Source organism: Lacerta agilis, chromosome 10 (genome assembly GCF_009819535.1).
Source record: "Lacerta agilis isolate rLacAgi1 chromosome 10, rLacAgi1.pri, whole genome shotgun sequence".
Classification (NCBI taxonomy): domain Eukaryota; kingdom Metazoa; phylum Chordata; class Lepidosauria; order Squamata; family Lacertidae; genus Lacerta; species Lacerta agilis.
In genome coordinates, this window is record NC_046321.1 from 11,346,112 (window position 1) to 11,364,546 (window position 18,435).

The following is an 18,435-nucleotide window of genomic DNA, read 5'->3' on the forward strand; positions in this document are numbered from 1 at the left end:
CAATAAACTGATGTATGGGAAGCCTTGCATAAAACTGAAATGCTAGTTCTGAAGGTGTATTACATTATTTCTGCTGCTGCTGCTGCTTCTGCTTGATGCAACACGGACTGCTTTGTTTATTCTGCCCCAGGGGTTATTTTGTAAGACAATGTGCGTGTACACACTGAAAGGCAGAAATATCAAACGTCAGTTTGCAAGCCTGGAAATTATATGTATGGAAACAGCCTTTCAAGTGCTACTTTGGTGATGACATTTAGTGCAACAGTGTTTGCAACAATATAATTCCATCATAAGATAAATATCAATTTAGCATGAAAAAAAGACATTGAAGGAAGACAATTGCAAACTTTCATCGCCATTATTTGCTTCATTTTAACTGAACTGGCCTTGTTCGGGGAAGCTGGCCCGCCTCTTACGGAAACAACAGCGTGGAGTTTAAACTGCGAAATTGTGCGTGTATTGTGTGTCTGCAGAAGTGCATAATTACGCTACTTACTAACTATGCCTTATTGCCATGCTGCACATATGGCATCTAAGCAAGCTCTATCTGAATCTTTGCAAATCTATTCGCCATGCGATTTGTGCGGAGCACATTCCACATCGTTCAAAAGTAATTACACTTTTGTCTCCAGTGTAGGAGACGGCTTTCCCCCAAACAATGAAAATTCTCATTATTGGAGCTGGCACAATAACTACACTGGTGTTCACAACACTCTGCATTGTCCCATCACAATTAAAAGGGGGGAACCTATCCGAAGCTAGATGCACAAAAGGTACGCTTGCAAAACTACATTCCTTCTTCAGAACTGTTCTCTATTTCTTTTTTCTTTTAAAAAAGCTCTGTGGAGCACGCAGATTGCTAATAGAGCAGAGAGGCTGACACACTGAACTGGGAAACAGGACATCACCATTGCCACCAACAGCACACAGACCCATTGGGATCTTTCCACTGCCATTTACTTGCAAAACAGGTTTCATCCCTCTCTCAGCATTAGTCTTTATCTGCAATATGGGGATAGAAACCTCAGGCCTCCCTTACAAGGCTGTGGTAAGGAATGGGGGGAGGGGGGGAGACTTCTTAAAATCTAGATTCATGGCATTCCTCCAAGGAGCTCCCTCTGAACATACATGGAGCTCCCTTTGAACATTTTATCTCTGCAATAACCCTATGAGGCAGGACAGGCTGATAAAAGATACGTAGAATGGCTAGCTGGATGGGTCCTTCAGTGCAGAGCTTTGTGGTTAACAGGAAATTTGAACCTCCGCCTCCCAAACCCTAGTCTGACATTGTAACCACTGTGGAACCATTCAGGCAGTTTATCAGCCATTAATACTATTTTAGAGGGTTGGACTAGATGACCCTTGGGTACATTCCCACTCTACGATTCTATGATTCTACCTCATACAAATGAGTAATTTGAGGCTTGAACAGAGAGGAGTCACCAGAAAGCGAAGAAAGCACCCACCCACCCTTGGACAAGTTGTTTCTGTCTAGCCCCCCATCTTTGCTTCCTTCTTTCAAAAAAAGCTTAACCAAAGCTTATTTTTTATGATAGTAAGTTGTTTTAAGCTGCTTTTCATATTGTGTTTTAATGTTGTAACCCACTCTGAGAACTTAGGGCGAAGGGTGGGCAATAAATAAATAAATAAAGAGGACAAATCTAAATTCCACTTTACCCGTTCTCTACTCCCCACCACCACACTTTCTTCTTCTTCTGGTGTTACCACTGGTGTTGTGTGTGTGTGTGTGTGTGTGTGTGTGTGTGTGTGTTTTCCAGGAACAGTCACCGACATGTATCTTGACTCCCAAAACGTAAGCTAGCAATGTACATACAAGGATATTGCATTTAGGTTTTCTCTTTCATTCTCTTTGCTTCTGTGTGTCCTCTCTCATTCTAAGATAAATACCCACACAAACACAAACACACACAAACACACACACACACACACACACACTCTCTCTCTTCCTCACACACCCATAGCCACCTACCAGGTTATTCTTTGCAAAAGGCACTTCATCCAAGAAATAAAATTATCAACCCTCCATGTTTGCTCTGAAGTGGCAAGCAGCAGGATTTAACCCTTTGCTTTAGATGCAGAAAACAGGGGCGGCAGGGAAAGGGGGAGGCCACACACTGAAAAATGACGAATTTTCTCCCTCACTTGACAAATATATTTTGAAAAATAAAATAAGCAACAGAGTTTTCTGCTTTTTGAAAAGCTAAAGAAAGATGGCACATCGGTGACCCTGCATGAGTTTGGGAAGGATCGAAAAAGAATAGATGAAAGGGGTTAATACCAGGGGCTATGCATAAACCCCTGGTCCAACTCAGTGCGTAATACCGTGCTTTGACATGGCCCTGATCCAACCCGGAATGATCCAGGACTGATTCAACCAGGATCTGGGTCTGAAACTGAATTGGGGGCCTTGCACTGTATTCATTAGGGTTTTGCTGATGTTCTTAGCTATGGCTTTATGGATATTTTGTTGAATTTATCCTTATATGTTGCACTCTGCCTTGCTGTATTTTTTTTAAATGAAAGAGTGGATTATAAATTTGAAAAAAACCCAGATGAAATACATGGTGCCTATAGCCTAAATACATGAACATGGTGCCTATAGCCTAAATGTCAATGGATGGAACCAATGGATTCAACTTACAAGAAAGGAGATTACGACTAAACACTAGGAAGAACTTCCTGACACACACACACACACCCCAGGATGTTGTGATGGCCACAGATCTAGATGGCTTTAGAAGAGGAGTAGTCAAATTCATATGTTCTGCCTCTGCTGTCAGAGGCAGCATCACTGAATACCAGTTTCTGGCAATCACAAGTGGGGAGAATGCTGCTGTACTCAGGTCCTGCTTGCAGGCTTCCCATTGGTATCTGGTTGACTACTGTTGAGAATCTGCAATCCAGCGTGGAAAGATGTCTGCCCCCATATTCACTATTGTCACTATTGTTGACACTCACTAGAGGCAGATGTCCATGGTTTCAGGCAGGATTCTCTCCCAGCTCTACCTAGAGATGTCACAGACTAAACCTGGGAACCTTCCACATGCAAGGTTGACCAAGCCATGGTCAATCTGGGCACGGCTTCTTTGAAGCTAGAAGTGGAACCGGCAACAGAATGTTGGCCTGTTCAGGATTCCAGCCAGCCAGTCATGCCCTTTCACAGGATACTCCATTCCAGTTCCCTTCCCCACTCCATTTCCTCCCCCCTTGCCCAACAGCCAGCCAACTGGCACTGCTTGCTGAATGACTGTTCTGTCCTTATTGAGATTTTTGCCCCCCCCTCCCTATAAGGCATTCACTCTGAAAATTATGTGGAGTTCTGGAAACGATGAGGTTCCTCTGGAAGACCACTGGAAAATCCCCACTTTTGTGTGGATGCTGACATCTTGGCTACATCATGATCCACATCTGGATAATGAGCTTGCTATGAGAAGCGCAAGAGTCAGCTGCACTTCTACATGCTTGCAGAAAAAACTCATGCTAATGCGCAAATTGTGTCCATATCTGGGTGCTCCCAGGTGCCTCTGGCCAGTGTGCTCCTGATTCACACATCTCATCTATTTTGGCAGGCACGCCAACCTCAAGATTCCAGCATTGCAGAGGGTTGGACTAGATGACTCTCGGGGTCCCTTCCAACTACGATTCTGTAATTCTATGTGAACTGTCTACGATTCTGTGATTCTATGTGAACTGTGAACCTCTTTGTGCCTCCTGTAATTCCCCCTCTTCCCTGTGAAGTTACCCTCCAACCACTCCTGTCCCACAAAATATCCTCCCTAAATCCACAGATTCCCTATGCAGTCGGTATAGATCTCTTATCTCTACCCTACTAGGAAATCTGAAGGTGTAGGGAGGAGGAAGTGTGGGACAGCCACAAGGAGAATGACACATGCATGAGGGAGAATGAAAGGGGTTCACAATGCACATTAAGCCGAGCTATGGGTGGGTCCTTCATTCCGCAACCCCACTGGGGAGGAGGGAGGCTATTTCTTTTTCACTATATCATTTGTTTGATCTGAGGATTTCGACGACTGCTTTCCAACTTGGCGAGGACCTCAGCAGAGAGCCGGAGGCTTGTGAGAGGTGGTGCTTTTGGTCCTTGATGAAACAACACTCTGTTGGAAGAAGGGGGCGCCAGGAAGAAAAGTGGTCCGGCTAGGTCAAAGTTTTCCCATTATTGTGATGTGTTCCGTACATGTGATGGCAAAGCCGCACACCGTACAAAAGGAGAGGTCTTTAGATGCCAAGCTATTGTGGAGGCAAAAGCGAAAGCACAATAGGAGCCTGGAGGAGACCTACCATTGTGTTTTGCTGAGAGGTGGGAGTTCTGTGGCCGCAAGGCTCCTGCGTCAGCAGAGAAACCGGCTGAAATTCCTCAGAATGAGGCTTGTTGGGATAACTCACATGCAAAGGAAGGTGAAAGGCTTGGAGCCCGTCACTCTCCTCTTCTTCCACTTTCTGTCTGCCTGTCACCATGGCTACCTCTCCATCTGTTTCCCCATACGGAGAGGCTGGTCGCTTGGAAGACATCCTACAAGGAACAAAAGAGGGGGGAATAATGAAACCTCCACATAAATCCTTAATGCCGTCATTGTGTGGTGAGGGGCCATTGTAACAGAAATGCCTTTTTTGTGCTGGCGGAGAGCAGGAAACCATCCAAATACCACTGCAAAGAACACACAATCGGTAACAACGGCCAAGCAGGTAGCAGCAGAATAGCGCCTGTTTGTTGTGAGAATAATACGCTAATATAGCACTCTCTTGTATGCTGGGTTCTTAAACACAGTCACAAGGGGAGGGGGAAATTACCTAAGAGCACAACATAATGAAATGCAATTCCACTTTATTTTATTTTTATATAGTCAGAGGGGGACTTGATTCTCTCTCTCTCTCTCTCTCTCTCTCTCTCTCTCTCTCTCTCTCTCTCTCTCAAAAATATACCAAGTTTTGGAAGAGTTTGCAAAAGGCAGAACATCTGTACATGGCTGTTGACTTGCCCCCCTCCCCCCTCTCTCACACACCATATTTTCTGCATTGAAAAGGGGGGGTGGGGACCATAATGTTGTGAAGCTCAAACTTTTGTGCTGCTGAAAGTTAGCAGTTGTATTAGCGGCCACTGTGTGCATCGGTATTTGCATGTTTAAGCCACAAACTGGAACAGTAAAGGCTGGTCCACACATGGGTAAGAGTAGAATCAAGTGAGAGTAAGATCAAGGGATGACTTGCTTGTGAGTATCAGCAAGTCATCATTAAGTGTCAACTTTTAATGCATGAGTCTTGAGATGCCCAAAGCGTTGAGTGATCAAATGACAGCCCTCTGGACACCACCCTATTCAAACTCATGTACAAAGCCCTATACAACTTGGGAACAGGGTACCTTTTAAAAACAACGCACCTCAGCTCTTATATACCCAACTTATCACTCTGTTGCACATGAGAGGGCTTCCTGCAGATACCATCCTATCTAGAGGTCTGTTGTGCAGGATGTTGAAATAAAGTCTTTTGTGTGGTGGCCCCTAATACACATCAGATGAACACCATTTCTACTGAGCTATCAGCATCTCTTGGATACGTTCCTCTTTCAGCAAGCCTTCTAAGTGGATAATTTTTAAAAAAACAACAACAAACAAACAGATGGCATGTTTTTGGATTTCAAATTGTTTTTATATATGTGGTTCTTTGAATTGCTCTTATGTGTGTAATGGGTGTTTTTGTTTTTTGTTGAAAAAAAATGCAGGTTGGTTTTGACTGCTTTTATATATGCACTTGTTTTGTATATGGCATATTAAATAAATAAATATGGTGATGGTGTCAGCTTGATCAAGGGTGCTGCTTGTGTCAATGCAAAGCTGAAACACCACTAACCAATTCAGTAAGAGCGCTGTGGCTCAGGACCCTCGGTCCAAAGGGACCATAGGTGACAAGGTATGGTAAAATGGTTGGTTATATAGATTCTGACTAAGCAGAGTAAACTTGAGACCTAAAATTATTTCCTGCTGTCTCACCATTAAGATCCTCAAACATGAATTACAAGGACAATCTAGCTTCAGGACTTCGTAGGGCAAAATTATTACTTTAATTAAGGGCTCATCCACACTTAATTCACACCCTCCAATTGTCCCTGTTTTCTAGGGATAGTTTTGAATTTACAGACACCATCCTGATTTCCGATTAGATCCAGGAATGTCCTGCTTTTCCTTAGAATGTCCTTATTTCCATCAGAAAGTTGTTGGAGGGCTTATGTCACCCCCAAGCCAAGGAGGTAAGTAACTATAGAACCTTTAGAAGACATCTGAAGGCAGCCCTCTATAGGGAATTTTTTAATTGTTTAATGTTCTCTTATGTTTCTATATATGTTGGAAGCCGCCCAGAGAGGCTGGGGCAACCCAGTCAGATGGGTGGAGTAAAAATAAGAAAAGATTATTATTATTATTATTATTATTATTATTATTATTATTAGTAGTAGTAGTAACACCCCTATTTTCATCAGAAAAATGTTGGAGGGTATGTTAACTTTTGCCAGACTTTCCCAGTCCATGTCCGAGTGCCCCCCCCTCACTGCTTTCCTCAGGAAAACCTGTAAAGCTAAATGGAAACAAACAGCAATTCGGGTCTCCAGTGGATTCCCATTAGCTCCAATGCAGTGGTAAAAAGTGGGTTTTCCTAGGGAAAGTGCCAGAGCAAAAAAGAACGAGCTTTGAAATGGACCTAGAAAGTCCATATCTCTAAGCCCCTTGAAGGGAAATGAGACAGATGGGATAGATAGACAGACAGACATATATAGATAGATAGCTAAACGGGAAGACCTGAAGGTTAAAAATCCTTGCTGCTTATAACTGGGCTAAATTAGCTGGCTTAAGTGAAGCAACTTTGTGCTCCTGAATGCATAATGTCCGGGCACCATTTCTTGGGCAAGTAAGAAAAACAAAAGAAAATCCAGCATTCACAACATTCCAATAACAGCATTGCTGGTTGTCTTTTCCACAGTTGGAAAAGGTCCGTTTCAAAAGCCTAGTACCCACTTGAACCACAGAGGGTGTTGCGGGGACAGAAGGGTGCTGTGATCTTGAGCATGTCCATAGAATTTGGCACAGTGAACATGAAATAGCACTCAACTGGGCCAGGCAACAAGCAACACCTTTAAACAGCCTTTAATAAGGGCTTATTTCACTCCTAATGACCTGATTTGAAAAGCCATTCTCCCCCTCAAAACTGTGAGACATAATAATAATAATAATAATAATAATCATTTTATGACTGATCCCTTCTCTCAGGAATACTTGAGGAATTTGGTTTCTGTGAATTTCAGTGCAAACTGACTGGATCCGCAGATCTGCACTAAATATCCTTGGGATTTTGCACTTCCCTGAATTTTGTGGTACAGTTCTTGGTTCAAAAATATACCCAAAATGCAAATGTGTATTTTATATCTTGAGGGGCAAAAAGACACACTTAAATTCTATTTTTGATAAAAAAAATGTGTTTAAATATGAATGTTCCTATAGCATTTTTTTAAAAGTACAAAATTGTTAAGGGCTAGAAGCAGACAGATCCACCCATCCCTACCTTTAACTATGCATGCTCATCATCTGTTGCTTAAAACAGGAAGGGGAACTTATTGCTACCCATCCATTGCTGGACTGCAGCTCCCATCAGTCTAAGCCTGCATGGCCAATGGTCACAGATGACAGGAGCTGGAGTCCCAACAACACCTGGAAGGACACAGGTTGTCCATCTCTGGTCTAGAAGGAGAAAAGAGTTTGGAGATCTGCTAAGTTTGTGGCAAACCTTGTCTTTTCAAGTGGAACAGAGGATAAAGGCATATTCTTGTCATTTTAACATGGTGCCATAAATACAATGCCTTTTATGGATATATAGATATAGATAGATATAGATATAGATATAGATATAGATATAGATATAGATATATATGTACAAATGCCCCAGCACCAGAGAGCTACTGCCCAAAGCCCAAGCATTTAACAAAGTTTAGGGACAAGCAGAATTTACCGTGAATCCAACCAGTTACTTTCTAATTCTCCAATAAATAAATAGACCTGGCATCTACTCCGAAGTCAAATGCTATCAACAAATACCTTCAGCACAATTTATGCTTACGTGAAGAAGCCTATCAATGCTCGCACTAGCTTTATTCTTATGCTATTGTCACACCTTGAAGTTTCACCACTATTCTGCTTAAATAATAGGTTTATCAACTAATGCTTTAGTGGGAATTCTTCTAGGACCATCACACATACATCTTACTATGGTACAAATACAAGTTTCCTCAGAGGTTCATGCCTCCAACGCAACTACATGCATGTGCCTTTCAAGGAGTGGCTAAAACCTGTTCTAATGAAACAAAGGAGGGAAAATGGAAAACCAGGGCAGGGATGGAATCAAGTGTTTGGAACCATGAGCAGGAGCCCTCCAAACTGGCAGCATTTTGTTGCAGGTCTCACTTCTGCCTTTATATTAACACGATAATAATGTGCATAATTTGCAACCCACTAAGCTGAATGCACCCTTCATGGATCACTGCTTTGTGAAGGGGCTTGAATAACTCCAAGAAGCTATGAGCTATGCCGTGCAGGGCCACCCAAGACGGACAGGTCATAGCCAAAAGTTTAGACTAAATGTGATCCACCTGGAGAAGGAACTGGCAAACCACTCCAGTATAAATAAGAGCTTCCAAGGCATGCTCTGGTTCATGGGGTCATAGAGACGAACACGACTAAGATTATTAAACAACAAAGCTGAATGCAGGTTGGCCACTAGACTCTAATAAGCCTCAACACTTTGCCCGGAGGAACATAGGAAGCTTGCCTTATACAGAGTCAAATTCATTGGCCTATGTACCTCAGTATTGTCTACACTGGCTGGCAGTGGCTCTCCAAAGTTTCAGATGAGGAATCTCCCCCAGTCCTGCCTGGAGATGCCGGGGATTGAACCTGAGACTTTCAGCATGCAAGGCAGAGGCTCTACCCCTGAGCGGCGCAATTCCTCCTTACAAAAGCAGGGAGGCTGTCAAGTATCTGGTTGACCCACAAAATCTGTTGAGCTGATTTTATATTGTTGGATCACAAATTGCCCAAGCCTGAAAGATAATGGACACAATATGCCTCAAAGCATTCCTCAGAAAGACCCACAAAGGGAAACTGCTGATGTTCTTGCACATCTCCTATTCATTGCAGTGGAGTGTGCACCATGGTGGATCATGCCCTTTTGCAAATGCTTTCTAACCAGTTTTGATAACCTCCCACTGCTTTGACTTGGCTCATTCAATGAGGGATGATTCCTTCAGAGACATCTCAACCCAAACCAGATGCACAAAGCGTCCCATATTCAGAAGGGTGTTGTCATCTTGTGCACAGCCATCTTCAATTCCAACTCAACTGCTTATACCATAAAATTATGAAAGTCTAATCTTGTTACATTCAGCAAAATGCTCCAGAAATACTTCAAGAAATCCACAAAGGCGCTTGGGGTGGGGGGGGGTGGGGGAGACAGAACTGGCTTAGCCATGTCTTTAAAAGTGACAAACACCGAAGTGTCAGGAGAAAAAGATATGGGGCTATAAATCGTAACTTGTTGGGGAATTAATTAAGGGATTCATCAATCATTACGCAGCTAACACCACATCTATATGTATATACAGCTGAAATCCCATCAGCTGCCACAACCTTACAGCAATCCACAGGTTCACAACTCCCGAAGTCCTTCTCTTCTGACTATTTATAAATGACTTTGTATAATCTAGCATTAAGACCTGTAATTATAAAACAGCATTAAAAACAGGCCTGCATAGTTATGGATAATTACAGTTGGTACACTTTGGAGCAGAAAATTCCCAACAGAAATAGAAGGCATTTCCATTCAAACACAGGCTTTGCCTTTTTTTGACAGTTCCAAGTCCACAGGATATAACAAGATGCTTTAAACTGCATGTCTCCCCAACCACACACACTTCTTTTTAATGTAACAGAGGGCCCCCCCTCTACTTCTCCATAAGAGCAAAGTTGGTTTCTCACTAAGCCCCATGATGCATGGATGGAGTCAATCAGCCAGCTTTGAGATCAGGGTGAAAATTGGTTGGCTCCAACTTTTCTTTCATGCGATTTAAGCTTGGTCAGTATTCTTGCCTTCCTTATACATTTTCATAATATTAGAACTCAAGATTCACCCAATACAGCAAACCAGTCAAAGGTCATAGGGTACAAGGACAAAGGTATCTGCCTTATGTCCAGTCTAAAGGTAAAGGTAAAGGGACCCCTGGCCATTAGGTCCAGTCGTGCCCGACTCTGGTGTTGCGGCGCTCATCTCGCGTTACTGGCCAAGGGAGCCGGCGTACAGCTTCCGGGTCATGTAGCCAGCATGACAAAGCCACTTCTGGCGAACCAGAGCAGCACACGGAAACACCGTTTACCTTCCCGCTGGAGCAGTACCTATTTATCTACTTGCACTTTGACGTGCTTTTGAACTGCTAGGTGGGCAGGAGCTGGGACCGAGCAACAGGAGCTCACCCCGTCACGGGGATTCGAACCGCTGACCTTCTGATCAGCAAGCCCTAGGCTCTGTGGTTTAACCCACAGTGCCACCCGCATCCCATGTCCAGTCTACCTAGCTCAATATTGTCTACACAGAATACCAGTTGCTCGAAACCACAGGAGGGGAGAATGTGTGCAGGTCTTCGGACATTTGGTTGGCTGCTGTGGGAACAGGATGCTGGACTAGATGGACCATTGGCCTAATCCAGCAGGTTCTTCCAATGTTCTTAACACTGACTTACAGTAGCTTTCTAGGGTTTCAGACAATGTCATAACCAACTGTCCTTAGAAATGCTGGAGATTCAAACTGGGACCCTTCTGCAAGCAAAACACGCACTCTACCAATGAGATATGTCTTCAATTGATTTGACAAACCTCCTTTAATGCCCACTGGCAGCAAGTTCCACAATTCCATTTTGGGACCTTCTACATGCAAAGCAGATGCTCTACTAATGAATCACAGCTGTTCCCTGAGACTATTGTCTTGCTGGAACTAAGCAAGTCTGGGACTGGTCAGTGCCTGGATGAGAGACCATGTACACCATCTGGGGTTCCATCAAGGAAACTATGGGAAGGAGGAGCACTTGGGTGGAAAAGACATGCCCTCTGTCTCTACAGTCAGGCACAGGAAGTTGATGTATGTTGGCACCTAGATCACTTGATCAATCAACACCGGATGACTTTGAAGACTTAATGAGCTTTACTAGCATTTACATAGGCAATAGGAAAAAACTGAAAGACTTCTGACTGCTTAACCTTGGCGCACTAGCACCGGGAATTACGGCAAGCAGCAACTGCTGAAAAATTGGCACACAGGATTTGTTCATCCAAGAGTTCTTACACTCTGTGGCAGGACTTCATAACCTACACAAACCGAAAAGAAAGATGACCAACACCTTTCTAAACCCTTATTTAGACTGTGAAAGGCAGGCTAAATTATGGATAGCCATGGTCATCAGTCTCGAAGAGTAACGGCCTATCTGTACATTGCAGACATGAGCTGTACAGAAGTGATTTTGCCCAAAGTCTGGGATATGGGGAAGAAAAACCAATATTACTATAGACTTTAAGACTGCTGCTAAACATTACTGGATAAGCCTCTCAGCGATGGCTTGCTGACTGTTGCTCTTATGGGTTTGTTTTGTGTTCTTTTTTATGTAGCGTTTCCTTATGTTATTTATTAATTAATGTGATTTCTTATTAACCATACTGTCCTGGGGTGGGTTGCAACAACAGAGCATGCAATAATAAAAAGAGATAAAGCCGTTACAGAATAGCGCACATCCAGCAAAAGAGGTAGATTCCTCAAAACAAAATACCTCAACGGTCAAGATCCCCAGGGAAAGGGGACTTTGACATACATCACAAAGCTGTATAATGAAGATTCTAGAGACACCTCTGTGGGGAGGGAGTTTCACAATTTAGGGACTGCCCCAGAGAAAACTCTAGCTAGGGATGCCACACTTCTGAGGCTGACAGAACTACCAAGAGTACCCCTTCAAACGATCTTAACGTCTGAGAAAGCTGGCAGAAATTTTAATAACAACAATAGAGGGGGAAATGGACCAAGGCCTGAGTCACAGTGGACGCTTGAAACTGAACTAAAATAAAATAATAATTGAGACATCAGAGCAGCCTTACCCAACCTTGAGTTCCTAGATATTGTTGCGCTACACCTTCCATCATCCCAAAGGCCAGGGATGATGGGAGCTGTAGTCCAATAGGACCCACAGTTAGGAAAGGCTCATCTAGAGAACAAGCTTCAGGGAAGTCACTAACTCCCCAATGAAAACTCCCCCCCTACTCATACACCTCTTCCACGATATGTGTTTCTTTACTGAAAGAGAAACAAACAAACAAGAACCCTAACTTGTTAATCATTTTTTAAAAAAATGCCACAAAATGAAATAAATAAAAATGTGTTTTTGCTGTCAATCATTCTGGGACATAATAATCTGTTAATTATTAGTTTCTATGAACACATCAATCACTCACCATTTTTTATATGCATGAATGCTATTTTTTCTCTCCCCCCCTTTTTTTTCTTTAACGGGCAAAGGGAAACAATAGATTGGTTAACACATTCCAAGTGAGCAAACTCTGAGCCAACAAGCTCCCTGACAGCAGACACCCTCGACACACCTCTGTGCAACTTAATTTCATGTAAATGCGATCCGGACTCAAGGCTTGGCAAATGAAAACCAACATAGACTGTGCTGCGATCTCTTTTGCATATTGGCAAAGGCTGCCAAAACATTGCATGGAAGTCAAGATACGTGCCCAAAGCTCACCAACGTGAAAAGATGAGAAGCTGCTTTAAACTGGCACCGGAGCATCATGCCCAGCCCAGGACTGTCTACACTGAGTGGCAGCAGCTCTCCAGGGTTTCAGAGAAGAGTCCTTCCCAGTCCGGCCTGCCGATGGCGGGGACGTACAACCTTGAAATCTCACTGATACATGGATTGATGGATTGTGTGAAGACCAGATATGGAAATCGGAGCATGAACCAAGCCAGGCAAAAACTTTTCCTCTGTTGTTCAGGCAAAACTAGAAATTATACTAGCCCTGGCCAATACAGAGGCATCGTTTTGTTTATTAACTGCCCCGGCTGATGCTGAACATCGCCTTTGCACCTCTGGGCTTACCCACACATAACCTTTGCCCCGGACTTTTTAGGAACAGGTCCGCACTTTAAGGCACCATGTAAAAACACTTATTTGTATTTTAAATAATTTTTTTCCTGGTGCTTTCCCCGGAAAACCCGCTCTTTAATGCTGAATTGAGACAATCGGCAATTCGGATTTTCTGCAGATTGCTATTTCCTCCGATTTGGTGGTAAATAGTGGGTTTTCATGGGGAAAGTGCCATGTTGTTGTTGTTGTTGTTGTTGTTGTTGTTGTTGTTGTTGTTGTTTAAAAAAGCACTCAGATACAACACTGGAAAGTGCTGAACTGTGCCTAGAAATGGGGTACAAAAGGAAGTCTGGATGAGGCCTCAATTACAAGCAGCTGCACTTGGCCAAGGAGGAAGCCAGAAAAGATACTTATTTTTTTGTCTTGCAGTATTTTAACTAAGAGAGTGGGAGTTTGTGATAGTGCTGTATGGTTGTTCTGAGTTGGTTAGAGCGATAATGCCAAGGTTGCAGGTTTGAACCCCATATGGGACACCTGCACATTCTGGGGGGTTGGACTAGATGATCCTCAGGGTCCCTTCCAAGTCTATGATATTGCCCTGGAATAAGGTACACTTTTGCCTAAACACATTACCACAATACTTTTTTGGGGGGTGCGGGACTTTGAGATCTCTCTTCTCTTTTGTTTTGTTGCTTCCATTGGCTGGCTGTTCAACAATGAGGATGGAAGGGCTCTCAGTCACTCAGAGCCAAATAGGGCAGAGAAAAGTAAATCAAGGACATTATTTGCTGGGATCACTTATTGTCTAAGCCTCCAAACAGAAAGGGTCTTTGAATTAGCCCAACAGAGATTCCACACCTTACTATACTGTACAGAAAAAGGAAATGCTCACATAATAGAATAAAATTGCAATTTTCAAAGTCAAACTAGTGCTAGCTAAATAGCCAAAAGTGGCTGTCAAGAAAGCAGTCATTAGACGTTTGTTAGCCAAAAAGAAGTCAGTTTCCCCTGAAAACGGGAGGTAATTAGAAAAATAATTCCTTAAAGGATGAACGATCCATTTCCTCCTTACAGTAATCTATAAAATTAACAGTCAGACAGTGGGGCAGTGCTGAAACAAATTTGCCTCAAAAGTCTACTAAAAATTCCCCATAATGAAGTTTGATTCTGAATATCCTCCAGATATTCTCATCATACTCAAACATTTGCCAAATATTAATTGCATATTTGACATCCAATGATATTTAATGTCAGCATTTGATATGTGACACTTCATGTTTGACAGTATTTGAAAGTTGACAAGAAATTGCATTTAATATTTGACAGATGTTGGTAGCCAACATGCCAACATGGTATTTGGCATGGTTTAAAGGCACATTATGCAGTAACTACCTGGAAATCCTACATATGCTGCCTTGATTGAAATAAAGAGATGTAGTTAAGAAATAATACATGTAGTTAAGAAATAATGGGTGGTGTCCAGTGCTACTGTTCCACTAGCACAAGAGACTCTTCTTCCTTACAATCTCTCACATATACCCCCAAATCAATTCTGGGGGATTGGGGATCCCAGATAAGATTTTGGGGGCAGGCAGGGGAAAGAGAGGGGACAGACGTGCTGCTGCTGCAGCAGTGGAAGTCTGCTAGTCCTGCTTTGGATACAACCCAATGAATTGCAGGTTCAATGACTGACATGCAACAGCATTTGATAGTTTATTTATTTAAAATATATATAGCCCACACTTCATCAGTATCTAGGTGGCAGGGTGGGGTTCAGCATAAAATATACAGTCAACATACTGATAAATTATGATAAAACAACTGCATCAAAAACAGAACAGATATTTTGAATGCAACACCATGTGGAAGATGACATGCAATGGTACTAAGTATTTGGTATACTGATAGTTTATGAGGCGTACTGTTTAATGACTAGAAAAACAAGGGGGGCCAAATTAGCCCAAAGCAACCACTGAGGATTACCATTTAAGATGCAATTGTTGTTGTTGTTGTTGTTGTTGTTGTTGTTGTTGTTGTTACAGTGGTACCTCTGGTTACGAACTTAATTTGTTCTGGAGGTCTGTTCTTAACCTGAAACCATTCTTAACCTGAGGTACCACTTTAGCTAATGGGGCCTCCCGCTGCCGCCGCACGATTTCTGTTCTCATCCTGAGGTAAAGTTATTAACCTGAGGTACTACTTCCAGGTTAATGGAGTCTGTAACCCGAAGTGTTTGTAACCCGAGGTGCTTGTAACCCGAGATACCACTGTATTATTATTACTGACATTTGAGTGGCAAATTTAGACATGTTGGCACAGGACAATTTTCTATCGTGCTACCTCACAGTCGAGCCATCAAGCAACCATTTCAAAGAGGGAAAGTTCAAAGGACAAAGCTTTGTCCGGTGCATCAACAGAAACTGGGCACCTGCTTACCTCTGTTTGGGCAAGCGTTTCGATGCCAGGGACAGGCAAGGGGTTTCAGCTCCCAACATATTTCCAGCATGGCCCCGCACATTGACAACAGCTACCCATAATCCAGCTCCCACCTGCCCATGTCAAGACCTAACAGGCAGAGGAGTGGAGACCAAGGCATGGGATTGTGGCTCCGACCCCGGAGAACATTCCAGCATAAGGCTGCCATGTCAAACACAAAGGGCTTCTATCAGCACAAATTTGGAAACAGCAGGACGCGGTCATTGTTTACGTTCGGAGAAGGCCCGGCCTGATCAGTGACTTCTCTCATGCAGAAAGCCTCTGCTTGGTTGGGCTTGAATTAAACCTGCAAGCTCATTTATTTGCTAAAAATCTCCTCCGAAGTTAGTGCCTGTCCCATTTTTTTTTTAAAAAAAGCTGACTGAATTTATCCTGCTAGAGCTACTCTAAGGAATTTAGTTCACGTTTTTTAGCTACAAGGGAACTCTTCACAGGTAGTGTTTGTTATTATTATTATCATCAATTTCCCAAAGAGAAGGAAAATGTTTGGCACTGACAGAGGGTGAAGATAGATAGATAGATAGATAGATAGATAGATAGATATATTGAAAACTAGCTTATGATATATTACACACCTCCTGAGTGACACAATGGGTCAGTGAATCTGGTTATTAACTGGAAGGTTGGGGATTGGAGCCCAACTAGGGGTGGCTGTGGGCAGGATTCCTGCATTGCAGTGGGTTGGACTAGATGACCCTCGGGGTCCCTTCCAACTCTACAATTCTATGATTCTGCTAGAGCACTAAAGATAAAAGGTAGTTAGCCCATAAGGAAAGAGATAGAATCCATATTAGGACAACACCTCTAACTGGGCCAATCTCATTGTCACAAAACAGTGGGAGAGTTTTGAGTACACTGCAACTTATACCTAAAAGAAAAGGAATGATTATTTTCCCTCGCTCTCGTTCTCTGTTCTCATACATTTGTTTCCTATAGATCTTTCATTAGAAGGAGAGTCATTGTTGCATGACTTGCATGCAGGTCTTTGGTTCAATTCCCACTGGCCAATCGGCATAGACTGTACTGAGTGAGATAGACCAATGGCCTGGCTCAATATAGAAGCAGCTTCCTACTTCACCACAACCACCGCTTTTCTCACAAAATGTGTTGCAACTGAATCACCATGTACATGTCTTATTTAAGGGGAGAAAACTGAGTGCTGGGGAAGGGAAGGCAGGGGGGAACCAACTTCTGACTAAGCCTGACTTTTGAGAAAATAAATCAACTCCTAAATACAACAATTTATTCCGCCTCTCCCTGCTAATGCTCCTGCTACTATGGGCTGCAAATCCCGCTCCCCATATTAACAATAACACCCATAAATGTTTATAGCTGTAAATTGCAGCAAGAGCGGATCGTGTCTAAATTGCGGTAAAAAAGAAAAGAAAAGAAAACTTTTCACCACGTAGAGATGTTTGTGGGTTTTTCTTTTCTCTCCCCCCCTCCACAACTTACTCCCATGCCTTATTGCATGTACAGCCTTCTCCACTGTAAATAAAGTGTTTAGGAGAGCAGTGATTTCAGCTCCCGTTAACAATATCGCAGCAATAATTCCTTCCAAACAGACGCTCTGAATCTGGCGCAACAAGCCATTTGGTGTCTACCTCTGGTGCCAACCAGCTACAATGTACAGCTCCCTTAGTGCTCTCTGTTTTTAAGCCTCACAAAATCAATAACATAATGCACTCACTTTCGTCAAAAACAGTTCCTCGCCTTTCATTTCACTCCCTTCCTACATCCGCAGCCCCCCCCAAAAAACAATAACAACAGTACCTACACACAACTTTTTTGCTATTATTTTGAAAGTGATGCCTCTTTTTTCCTCTGTAGGATGGGTGTCGATGGGAAAGGACCCGATTTAAATATCATGAAATGGTTCTGAATTCGCTACATTTCTCCCCCACCCCCATGAAATTTCATGACATTCAAGTTCAGAATAAACATTTCAACTGAAGTGTGTGTGTGTGTGTGTGTGTGTGTGTGTTTTTAATATATGCATCATCATCATCAACACGAACATCTAAAACAACATGCACACAAATCCCACCCCAAAATCTTAATTCTGCGTTACACAACACTGTTTAACATTTAGGCACTTCCTAAAGGTGTCGACATGCTTATTTTAGAGAAATAGAGCAGAGTGACATATTTTAGCGCATATTTTAGTAATGTGTGCGTCTCTGCATATGCCTTGAGGACAACATTTGTGTATGCATTTCTATGCATCTATTTTGGAGAATTTAATATATAGACAGAGAAACATCAACACCAAAAAAATAAAAATAAATAAATCAAAATTCAAAAACAAGAGAGAATATTTAATTCAGTCTCAATACCCTTATTGCCTTTGGAGGATGTTTAGATAGATAATTCAGGCTGCAATCCTAACCTTACTTATCTGGGAGTTAGCTCCACTGAATTTGACAGGAATTACTTCTGAGTAGACATGGTCAGGGTTGTGCTGCAACTGTATGAATTTTACAGAGCAACCGTCTGCTCAGAAGTAAGCCAAGTTAGTTTAACAGTGTTTGCTCTCAGGTAAGCATGGAGTATATTTAATCCTTAATCGATCAATTGCATTTATATATGAATTAAAACTTTTTTTTCTGAAGCAAAAATATGTTATTTCTAGAGGATGCATATATGTGTTGCGGTAGATATGACCTCCAAAAGAAACGGAAATATTTCTTTTAAGATGACACCTGATTGAAGTTTAAAAAAAAAGCAAACTGCCTCCT

The 18,435-nt window shown here is 42.5% G+C and overlaps 1 protein-coding gene across 7 annotated transcripts in view; it reads right to left on the bottom strand.

Annotated features, from left to right (window-relative positions):
* Positions 1-18,435, bottom strand: part of SOX5 (SRY-box transcription factor 5) — a 580,304-nt gene that overhangs the window by 309,967 nt on the left and 251,902 nt on the right. For 4 of the 7 annotated variants that reach the window (XM_033161787.1, XM_033161786.1, XM_033161785.1 and 1 more), the window contains one exon: positions 4,321-4,552. The exons of 1 other annotated variant lie outside the window; for it this stretch is intronic. In XM_033161787.1, coding sequence (XP_033017678.1) covers positions 4,321-4,551 — 231 coding nt within the window. In that variant the 5' untranslated portion in view covers position 4,552. The remainder of the gene's footprint in view (positions 1-4,320; positions 4,553-18,435) is intronic. 2 more of the 7 variants (XM_033161788.1, XM_033161790.1) reach the window with 1 other exon arrangement.